The sequence below is a fragment of the Schistocerca serialis genome, chromosome 7, assembly GCF_023864345.2.
Source record: "Schistocerca serialis cubense isolate TAMUIC-IGC-003099 chromosome 7, iqSchSeri2.2, whole genome shotgun sequence".
NCBI lineage: Eukaryota > Metazoa > Arthropoda > Insecta > Orthoptera > Acrididae > Schistocerca > Schistocerca serialis.
Window position 1 is genome coordinate 277,268,876 of NC_064644.1, and position 12,245 is coordinate 277,281,120.

Below are 12,245 nucleotides of genomic sequence, written 5' to 3' on the forward strand. Positions count from 1 at the left end.
CTGACTGTCATCTTGCGCAAGAAGAGCTCCTCGCACAGTTACCAATGACATGGCTACATACTGCAGAAATTATGCTAAGCCTCTTGGCTCAAGCCTGTTTGTAAATTTTTTATTCCTTTGCATAATGTTCAAAATTGGTGTCGTTTTATTGGTATCCAGCGTTTCATAGCAGCTTTCCCACGCTTTTACACTAGATTACAGTAACTAAATATTTAATATGTGACACATTTTAAGGTACGAAAGTAGAAGTACGGCAGAATTAAGTTTTTGTGACTAGCTGTTCAGGAAATGCGTAATTATTGTACGTAAATGGGCGATTAAAGCTTACCACTCGAAGGATAAACCATGTTCATTTAATAATTACGTATGAAGAGAATTTTCATACGACATAAATTAGTTCTTCGAAGTGGCAACATACTATTTATTTACGTAAGTTGTACCTTGTAAAAGAGACGAGAGCAGCTACAGTCTCTAGGAACTATTTTCGGGACAATGTGCTAAAACCAGTATTAGTCCGGTACAGGAAGGATACGTGACAGAACGAAGCTTCTGCTTACCGGACTTTGTGACAATGCCCTAGCTCAAACTCCAACCTTCCTTGCCGTGTCTTACGGAGACAGGGCACGTGGCACCGTCATTACTAACACACCTGTTGGATTGAGACGTCGAGCTCGACGGTCTTCTTGGCCCATTTGGAAGCAGTAGACAATATGCCGGCACTGAGTGTCACTCTCTGAATTGTCTCATCTACACATACATATCACACATTGCACACTTCTATCACAGTCACTTATTGTCAATAGATACACATCAAACAGAAATCATTCTCATTTTTTATGGAAGAAGAAATTTTTCTCAAATTTGTCGCACAATCTACCCGGCGGGGCTCCTAGCCAACAATGTCATACGACTCTTCCCTTTGTTTTGTAGGTAAGGCTGTAAATCTGCAGTCCTTTCTTACTAAAAGAGAAACCTCCGTAAGTTCGTGTTATCTTAGAATACTAAAGAACAGACGGCGCACTACGGATGATTCTTAATAGTAGCTTTTGCAACTTGTCACGTTCTTAGACAGAATATATAAGAACAATTTATTCACTTTCAGATCCTGGTTTTTCTTCTTGAGAAGACAACAGTGAACCATCACTAGGTATGGTGAAATGCTATGAATTCATACGAAAAATGATCATATAACTCATCTGTAAACGATGACACAAAGATTGTAAGGACTTCCAGGACAGACTCGATGTTTCCATGCTGTGCAGATGGGATAGACTCTGCAGGTTAACACACCGTGAGCCAGAAGGCGGCGCTGACAGGGTAGGTGTAGTTGGACATCCTGAAGACTCCGGTGTCGTGCTGCATTGATGGAGAGATACCGTACTCTTGAGATGACACCATTAGTGTTGCGTACGAATTAAATCCAAAAAAAGATCCTGTGACAGACATGATAAATTTTGAGATACTCTTCTGTAGAAGTAACTTTGGCTCCATACATGGTCATTTATTATTACACTGTGAAAGATACAAATATACGTATTTATAACTGTAAACAATGGGGATCAGACTAAATTGGGTCTATTAAGGAAAATTCGTTATTCAACGCGTTCTGAAGGTACTGGATAGTAATTCCTGAAAGAATGGTATCCTTCATTGTGCTTGCTACAGTAATTAAAGTAATCAAAGTATTTCTTTTATGTATAAAGTAATTGTATTCTTTTAACATAAATCATAACAATTTTGGCTCCTATTAATCATTCTCCGACAATGTCAGACAAAGATTCCGAAACCAGATACTGGATTGTGAGGCATATCGGGGAGCAGATATAGACTCAGATCACAATGTAGCGGTGATGAAGAGTAGGTTACAGTTTAAGGATAAGAATCAGTACGCAAAGAAGTGGAATACAGAAGTACTAAGGAATGATGAGACACGCTTGAAGTTCTCTAATGCTTTAGAGGCACCAACAAGAAATAGCTCAAAAGGCAGTAAAATTGAAGAGTGATGGGTGTCTCTAAAAAAGGCAGCCACAGAAGTTGGAAAGAAAAACATAGGTACAAAGAAGATAACTGCGAAGAAACAGTGAGTAACAGAAGAAATACTTCATTTGATTTACGAAAGAAGAATTACAAAAATGTTGAGGGAAATTCATGAGTACAGAAATACAAGTCGCTGAGGAATGAAATAAATAGGAAGTGCAGGGAAGCTAAGACGAAATGGCTGCATGAAAAATGTGAAGAAAAAGAAAAAGAAATGATTGTCAGAAGAACTGACTCAGCATATAGCAAAGTGAAAACAGCCTTCGGCGTAATTAAAAGCAAGGGTGGTAACATTAACAGTCCAATGGGAATTCTCCTATTGAATGCAGAGGAGAAAGCAGATAGGTGGAAAGGATACATTGAAGAACTCTTTGAGGGGGTAGATTTGCCTGATGTGATAGAAGAAGAAACAGGAGTCAACATACAAGAGACGGGGGATCCAGCATTAGAAACAGAATTTAAGAGGGCTTTAGAGGACTTAAGATCAAATAAGGCAAAAGGGATGAATAACAATCCATTACAATTTCTAAAATCATTTAAGTAAGTGACAATAAAATGAATATTTACGTTGGTATGGATAATGTATGAGTCTGGTGACATACTATCTGACATTCGTAAAAATATCATCTACACAATTCCTAAAACTGGAAGAGCTGACAACTGCGAGAACTATTCCACAATAAGCTTAACAGCTCATGCATCCAAGTTGTTGACAAGAATAATGCACAGAAGAATCAAAAAGAAATTTGAGGATGTGTTAGATGGCGATTAGTTCGGCTTTAGCAAACGTAAAGGGACGAGAGAGGCAATTCTGATCTTGCGATTGATAATGGAAGCAAGAGTAAAGAAAATTCGAGACACGTTCATAGGATCTGTTGACCTGGAAAAAGCATTCGAAAATGTAAAATGGTGCAAGATGTTCGAAATTATGAGAAAAATTGGGGTAAGCTATAGGGAGTGACGGGTAAGAGTCTAGAAGGAATGATAAGAACGAAGGGCTCGGATTAAAAAGACAGACGCAATGATGGAAATAATAGAAACGTTAAGGATTGGCATTAGAATTCAAGGTGAAAGGATATCAATGATATGATTCACTGATGACATTGCTATCCTGAGTGCAAGTGAAGTAGAATTACGTGATTTGCTTAATGGAATGAACAGTCTAATGAGTACAGAACATGTATTGAGAGTAAATCGAAGAGAGACGAAGGTAATGAGAAGTAGCAGAAATGAAAACAGCTAGAGACTTAAGATCAGGATTGATGATCATGAAGTTAAGAAATTCCACTACCTAGGCAGCAAAATAGTCAGTGACGGACAGAACAAGGAGAACATCAAAAGCAGACTAGCACTGGCGAAAAGTTCATTCCTGGGAAAGAGACGTCCATCAGAATGAAACGTAGGAAGAATTTTCTGAGAATGTACGTTTGGAGCACAGCATTGTATGTTAGTGAAACTTGGACTGTGGGAAAACCGGAACAGAGGAGAGTAGAAGCATTTGAGATGTGGTGCTGCAGACTAATTTTGAAGATTAGGTGGACTAATAGGGTAAGGAATGAGGAGGTCCTGCACAGAATCAGAGAGGAAATGAATATGTGGAAACACTGACAAGAAGAAGGGGCAAGAAGATAGAACATCTGTTAAGACATCAGGGACTAACTTCTAACTTACATGATACTAGAGGGAGCTGTAGAGGGCAGACACAGCAGAGGAAGAGAGAGATTTTAACACATCCAGCAAATAATTAAGGACATTGTTTGTAAGATGGAGAAATTGGCACAGGAGAGAAATTCGTGGCGGGCCGCCTCAACCTGTCAGAAGACCGAATGAAAAAAAAAGAGGATTTCGGAAACAGCTGGTAGACGCTAGTTCACCGACATATAGGCGCTCAACTGAGGTTGCCTGTCACACTGGTGCACACTGGTGTCTAGGAATGAGTGAATCTGCATCTTTGTATCTGCATCTTTGTACAGGGACAATTCTGAAGTTCCCAATAAAGGTACAGGTGGCACGGTGGCACCATGATTTTGCCGAACTGGGTGGCTTAGAGGGACCTTTGCCCTTATTCAGGCATGTCTCAATGCAAAGTTGCACCATCTCGCCCCATATCGCTGCACTCCGTCCCCTCCCTCCCCCCCCCTCCCCCTCCTCAGCGCACTACGACGTGTCCCAGCCCCGCACCCTCACACCACAGGACACAGAAGGGCGCGAAACAGTAGGGTTGAAAAAGCTTGAACACATTTTTCAGCTTCGGATTCCAATCCATCTTCGTCGAATGCTTTAGAGTGGTTCCATCCTGTTCACTAGAGAAAATTTTTCGACTACAATTACTAGGTAGTGAACCGTGATTGTGTCATGCTGTCTCTAACAATTGATTCCACCGTTTGCTGTCCTCCCCAGAGGCAAATCAGATCGTTGTGAATCAATTGTTAAAGAGAGCAGAGATCAGTCACAGTTCAGTATTTTGTAATGGCTCCAGATCCGAATGGTATGAATAATTCACAGCCAACATTGTCTTACCAAAAGCTTCTTCCTTCCGTACAATAGCGGCTTTCATCTACTACAGTACAAACGCTGGTTCATGCCATCCCACGTTACACTTGCCAACTCAAAACGAAGCGGCATAATGGTCTGCAGCGAAAGCTTAACTTTCGCAAACCTGTACCCATCATTTGCAGACCAGTACACTCGCTGAGCCCCGCTATATTCACGCGCGCCCTAAACATACGTGGCATGGTCGGAAAATAAGTGCACTAGATTTTTATATTTTTAGAAAAATCGTATTTGAAAAAAAATACGGAATATTGTTGACGCACTTGTTTGCTATTCTTCCACCTAATCTCCATCCGTTCGGTGTGTGTGTGATGAGTTGTGGCACACGTTTTTATATGCCCTACTCGAAGAATTGTCCAGTCAGCGATTTACCCCACATCAGAATATCTTTCCAAGCCAGCTCGTGGATCGAAAATTTAATTCGACTCATCTGTGCTTTGGCAACGGCCTTGCCGCAGTGGATAGACGGGTTCCCGTGAGATCACCGAAGTTGTGCATTGTTGGGCGTGGCCGACACTTGGGTGGGTGACCATCCAACCGCCATGCGCTGTTGCCATTTTTCGGTGTGCACTCAGCCTCGTGATTCCAATTGAGGAGCTACTCGACCGAACAGTAGCGGCTTCGGTCAAGAATAACATCATAATGACCGGGAGAGCGGTGTGCTGACCCCATGCCCCTCCTATCCGCATCCTCCTCTTAGGATGACACGGCGGTCGGATGGCCCCGGTAGGCCACTCGTGGCCTGAAGACGGAGTGCTTTTCATTTTAGCTTTCAGGGAGGTGACAATGTGATAACCTGAAGGCGGCAAATCAGGCGAATACAGGGGGGAGGGGGGGGATGTTCAAACATACCAACCAAAATAGTCCAAGATCGCCTTGGTGGCTAAGGCTGTCTGAGGGCTGGTGTGGTCGTGCAACGGGCACTCTCCTCTCGTCCGCATTCCTCTCCTTTCGTTTTGAATGTTTCTTTAGGGTCTCATAATATTGTTATGCTTCGGTGGTGTCCTCCTGAGGTAGAAATTCGAACAAAATTATGCCTTTTCGGTCCCAAAACACTTAGACCGTGATCTTTTGTCCGAAATCGTGGTTTTCACAGGCGACTTGGACGTCTGTCTTTTTGTCTCAGGCGTGTAATACGCCACCCATGTTTGATCACCGGTCCTCACCTTCCAATTCAAGACGCTCAAGACGCTTGTGTGCACAGTTTCCGGTAACCCAGCGTTTCTGCGATTGTCTCATATTAGAGTGTTCTAGAGAGGTGTGGAAACGTTGCAGAAATATACTATCAACAGGCAGTTTTCACGAACAATTCCGTCGATTGTTTCTTGCACCTATCGTCCAAAGGAAGGTTCAAATGGTTCATATGGATCTGAGCACTATGGGACTTAACGTCTGAGGTCATCAGTCCCCTAGAACTTAGAACTACTTAAACCTAACTAACCTAAGGACATCACACACATCCACGCTCGAAGCAGGATTCGAACGTGCGACCGTAGCGGTCGTGCGGTTCCAGACTGAAGCACCCAGAACCGCTCGGCCACAGCGGCCGGCTCCATAGGAAGGTCTTCCACTTCTCTGTTCGTCCATTTGCTCTGCCTCCACTATACTTCCCACACCACTTAAACACAATCATTCTATTCATAACAGCTTCGCTGTAAACCGCTATGATTCGCGATAAAAATTCGGTAGGTGTTATTTCTTCCGCGAGTAGGAAGCTCGTCACGGCACGTGACTGGCACTTGACACGATATCTTATTGACATCTTTCACGCAACTGGACACTACAACTGAGCTTACGTACCATCCTGTTCGTACCATGTTCGCTTTGGTCTGCGGATTCCCATTTGACACCTATCGTTGCCAATCCTTAAAAAAAATTAAAAAAAATACGCTTACTTTAGGAACATGCATCGTACATGCGACAAATCCGTATCGTCAATTCTGGGTACACTGTGTGGTACGCCCTTCCCTAATGACTGCAGTACCACGGCAGATTTTAAATTTGCGGGCAACCGGCACAGGAGGTAGTAATGCAGATGTAGAAGTGATACTTAAATTATTGGGTGAAACATTCAATCAAGAATTAATAGACTGCTTTGTAGCTTTAGGGGACAGCAGGAGTGATAAACAGAAAAGACGAGAATTCAGGCCCCCTTCTGTTGTTGTACTGACCGTTGATCATCCGCTTCTCCTCCTCTGTGAAGCTGGGCAGGCGCAACCTGGGTCGACCCTCGGCTCTGCTGTTGTTGTCCACACGTTCCCGCACCACAGCCGGGTAGTCGCCGTCCACGAAGATAGGGTTCGCGTACAGGCCCAGCTGTAGCAGATTAACAGTGTACCAGTTGCTCAGGACACGGCTGAAGAAGGTGCTTGGCTATCATATGACAGCATTGAGCGCAAAAGTGAACGCAAGGGTATGTAGTTTACATGGCTGTACATGGGTAGAATAGAGTTGTAAAAAGACTTTTGATTTTCAATTTACTTTCGTAGAGGTGTAGGAGTTTTACAAAGCATACATTCATTTCTAACTATCTGCTAACAAATAAATTACTTATTTGTAGCTAATGTTCATATTTGCTAATCGTTGTCCTTGTTTAAGGAATTTGGTGTTTTATGAGGTATTTCACTTTCCAGTGGTATCGCGTACAGCACATTACTTTTCACGTTCACCAGGAATTCGCCAAAACCAAACTGTTCCGTCGCATCGCTGCAGCGTACAGCGTGATCATAGCTCCATATCATTCGTTCCCAGTCCTCCACTGTCCAGTGGCGTCGCTTGCTTATCATTGACTGCTAAAATGTCTGACTGACTTCTTAAGTAATAGAAGCCAGTACGTTGTCCTCGATGGTGAGCGTTCATCGGAGGTGAGGGTATCATGTGGAGTGCTTCAGAGAAGTGTGGTAGGTCCGCTGTTGTTTTCTATCTACATAAATGATCTTTTGGATAGGGTGGACAGCAATGTGCGGCTGTTTGCTGATGATGCTGAGGTGTACGGGAAGGCGTCGTCGTTGAGTGACTGTAGGAGGATACAAGATGAGTTGTACAGGATTTGTGATTGGTCTAAGGAATCGCAGCTAACTCTAAATACAGATAAATGTAAATTAATGAAGATGAATAGGAAAAAGAATCCCGTAATGCTTGAATATCCATTAGTAGTGTAGCGCATGACACAGTCACGTCGATTAAATATTTTGGCGTAACATTGCAGAGCGATATGAAGTGGGACAATCATGCAATGGGAATTGTGGGGAAAGGTGGATAGTCGTCTTCGGTTCATTGGTAGAATTTTGGGAAGATGTGGTTCATCTGTAAAGGAGACCGCTTATAAAACACTAATACGACCTATTCTTGAGTCCTGCTCGAGCGTTTGGGATCCCTATCAGGTCAGATTGAAGGAGGACATAGAAGCAATTCAGAGGCGGGCTGCTAGATTTGTTACTGGTAGGTTTGGTCACCACGCGAGTGTTACGGACATGCTTCACGAACTCGGGTGGGAGTCTCTAGAGGAAAGGAGGCAGTCTTTTCGTGACTCGCTACTGTGGAAATTTAGAGAACCCGCATTTGAGGCTGACTGCAGTACAGTTTTACTGCCGCCAACTTATATTTCGCGGAAAGACCACAAAGATAAGATAACAGAGATAAGGCTCGTACAGAGGCATATAGGCAGTCGTTTTTCCCTCGTTCTGTTTGGGAGTGGAACAAGGAGAGGAGATACTAGTTGTGGTACGAGGTACCCTCCGCCACGCACCTTATGGTGGATTGCGTTGTATGTATGTACATGTAGATGGAGATGTAGATTTGACTAACTATGCGCAGCCATTATGCAGGTTGGACTGCTGGTAACAATTAAGAACACACAAATAGTTCCTTCCACTGTTTACACGCGATTTTGAACAATGCTCGACGATCCCTGACTGTCCATCAATACATGAGGTCTGCCTGGTTTTGATTTGTCTGTGGTTGCTCCTTCGCGTTAGCACTTCACAATCACATCGTCAACAGTCCCGTTAGGCAGATTTTGAAGGGCTAAAATGCCCGACGGTTTTCTTACTCGTGTGGCATTCAGTGATTAGTCCACATTCGAAATCACTGGGAACACCTGACCGACGCATTCGCTTGTTATTGCTTCTCTACCGACAATACAGTAAAGGGGTCGAGTCCCCCCACGCCCACACCGACGTCGTGACCATCACAAAAGATCTACTGTCACCTCTGTATTTGTTAGTTAATAATCGAGGACTTCACGGAATGTGGGGCCGTGATGTTATCCGTACGTCTGAGTAGGCTTAACCACTAACATGGCCGCATTGAGAAGATGTGGATGAAAAGCGAACGAAAGGCAGCGGTTTCAAGGGCGGAGGAAAAGAAGTTCCAAGACAAGAACCAAGGGAAAAAAAGGAACCTCCGCGATAATCTGGTCGGGTAGTAAGAGCAGTAGTGGTTTCTTGCTATTGCAATAGGTCATGCGACAGTAATGGTTGTTAGTTTTAGGTATTGTGCAGTGTTCGGTACTGTTGTCATAGCTTAGGTCGTCAGGGTACTGCGAGGAGGGTACTGCGCGCATGCGACGTCTGCTGGGCCAGCTTCAGCGTCTGTACCTATAACATGACAAGATTGTTATATAAGTGGTCGATTCGTCATAAACTGATCACTGTGTAAGTGTTTTTGTTGGGTTTGTTTGTGTTTAGCGTACAATTCGGGCCGGCCGAAGTGGCCGCGCGGTTCTGGCGCTGCAGTCTGGAACCGCGAGACCGCTACGGTCGCAGGTTCGAATCCTGCCTCGGGCATGGATGTGTTTGATGTCGTTAGGTTAGTTAGGTTTAACTAGTTCTAAGTTCTAGGGGACTAATGACCTCAGCAGTTGAGTCCCACAGTGCTCAGAGCCATTTTTTTGTACAATTCGGCTACCCTGCGTTGCCTGTTAGTCGGCTAGTCTACACTTGGCGTTTTCAGTTTTCAGCTGTGCTGCAGGGGTAACTGAGTGCCCGGCCAGTCTGCCTTTGGCAAGGCAACAGAGTGGACGCGTCCGTGTTTACCGCGTGCGGAGCGCGAGCTCACCTTGTTTACATTCTGACGGCCTTTGCTTAAGTGCCGCTTACCATGTACGAACCATGCCGAACCGATACCCTAACTCTACACTCCGATTTACTTTCTGCAACGATTATGCCCGACCCAAAGCACTCGACGTGGAGCGTTTTCTGTGAGAGGAAGTGAAGATCACGGCGACCGTCATTATCGGCACACATTTGTCGATCGTGAGCAGCACGGTCTATGTTAAAATCATTAACGACACGGCGTGCGAACGCATCCTACGTGAGACCAAACAGGTGCTCCGCCTCTATGATACTGATGGCAATGTGTGGGCAGTAACCGTCGACCAAGCGGGCTTAGGTATGCGCACGATAAGCATTTTCGAATTGCCATTCGAACTTCCTACTGAGGAAGTCCTCGCGGCATTCCGACCATACGACACAGTCCATGGCCACACAGCGGAGACGTGGACGCAGTTTCGGACATATCCTGTCCTAAACAGGGTCCGAAAGGTCACCATTGATCTGGGAAGCCACGTCCCGTCCTGCTTACAGATCGGCGGACGCCGTGCAATAAGTATAAACGACGGCAAGCCTCGGACCTCTTCCGGGTGCGGCAAAGAAGGCCACCTTAGATTCGAATGCCTACAACGGCGTATTACGCAATTTTCAGCTGCCGAAGGACCACCCACGTCGCAACCTACGGTCCTTCCGGTGACCTACGCCGCTGCTCTAGCTTCTCCTACTGCTTCGCAGCGCCGCCCGGGCACCACCAACGACGCCACCAACGATCCCGACCAGATACTGACGGAGAGCGCCTCGGACGGCACGCCGCCTCGGCCGGCCATCGACGCCGCTCCGACGATGCCGACGTAACCGGACGCTGACCCTACCCTCGGCAAGACGATGAAGATCGACTCGCTCATCGTCCCTACGGCCGGTGTGGCCGTGCGGTTCTAGGCGCTTCAGTCTGGAACCGCCTGACCGCTACGGTCTCAGGTTCGAATCCTGCCTCGGGCATGGCTGTGTGTGCTGTCCTTAGGTTAGTTAGGTTTAAGTAGTTCCAAGTTCTAGGGGACTGATGACCACAGATGTTAAGTCCCATAGTACTCAGAGCCATTTGAGCCGTCCCTTCCATCGTCGGATACGGAGAGTCTCACAAGGAAACAACGTTCTCCGAAACGTCGCAAGCGAAGGCGCCGCACTGTTTCCGGCCAAGAGGAGACGTTGTAAGTCGAGGATGACGCAACCGTCGACCAGCACGACGCCCCAGAACACGCTACTGCTGATGAAGACGTTATGAACGCGGAGACATCCACCGGTGTGCCTGCGCTCATCTCTCCGACGCCCCATGCGGACGCTGAACTAATTCATGGACATTTCACAGGCGACACTACACCACGCACCATTACATCATCTTCTGCAGGCAAAACTGACGATACACCGGTGCCCGCTTCCACGGCGTGGTACGCAGAGGAGGTCGAGGAGCATGATACGTTACAGGACCCTGCACCGTCGGGGCCGAACCATTAATCATACTCTCCCCAGAATCCCCTACGGGCGAACTGTATAACGTTCCACTGCGACGCCCACGCCCTTGCGCTGATGGCACAGTGAACATCCTCCAGCCGTCCGCCACCAGGCCTACCGGATAGCAACCACCAACAACATGCGTTCCAGGGTGAAAATCCGCCTTATGCAGGAGATGGTCTGGGCTTCTGATATTGATTCCGCCCTTCTGCAGGAAGTTTACTTGGCCAGTCTCCCGGATAGCAATGACCATACTGCCCAAGCCTCCGTGAGTGATCCATTGGGCCGCGGAGTGGCCATCTACATCCGCCATGGGATTTCTGTGACCGACGCAGCCTTCCTTCCATCAGCTCGGGGCATGGCACTCACTGCCATGAGGACACGCATTATTAATGTCTACGCTCCCTTAGGCACCGGCCGACGACATGAAATGGCCCAGTTTTATTCCGAGGAAATCGCCCCCCTGTTTTTAGGACGATATGACCACTGCCTACTAGGAGGTGATTTTAACTGCGTTTTGCAACCCAAAGATCAGATTCCACACTATACTACATGCCAGGAACTACGTATAGTGGTGCGGGATCTCCTGCTTCACGATACCTGGGAAGTTCAACACGGCGACCGTTCTGGTAATACCATTCTTATCAGTCATTCCGCAAGCCGACTAGACAGGATATATGACTCACAAACTCTTAGATCTGCGATACGGGGCGCCAGACGCTGGCCACTGGCCTTTTACGGCCATTGCGCTTACATCTGTACGGTCCTCCTTCCGCCGCAATTTGTATGGCGCAGGCGTGCGCCATGGAAACTAAACCAGGTGCATGACCTTCACATGTCGCTAACAAGTCACTGAGACGTGGACAGCCTGCGAACCACGCCTTACACGGTACCGCTCGACATTGTGGATGGACTGCGCCAAACCAGCGATCCAGAGGGCATTGATGAGATAAGGGAAGGACATGGACGACTGACATTGCAACACTGTTGACTTCTATTATGCGATTCTCCGAGATCTGGACACTCGGCCGCCAACCCCAGACAACCAGTTGGAACGGGAAAGCACTGAGGCGAGGATAACGGCGCTGGCACGCC

The 12,245-nt window shown here is 46.4% G+C and overlaps 1 protein-coding gene across 1 annotated transcript in view; it reads right to left on the bottom strand.

Annotated features, from left to right (window-relative positions):
* The window catches only part of LOC126413012 (lactase-like protein), a 94,986-nt gene that overhangs the window by 16,286 nt on the left and 66,455 nt on the right, over positions 1 to 12,245 (bottom strand). The window contains exons 5-6 of the mRNA XM_050082905.1: positions 6,762 to 6,906; positions 1,291 to 1,433 (exon numbers count right to left, since the gene is read on the bottom strand). Of these exons, the coding sequence (XP_049938862.1) occupies positions 1,291 to 1,433; positions 6,762 to 6,906 (288 nt within the window). The remainder of the gene's footprint in view (positions 1 to 1,290; positions 1,434 to 6,761; positions 6,907 to 12,245) is intronic.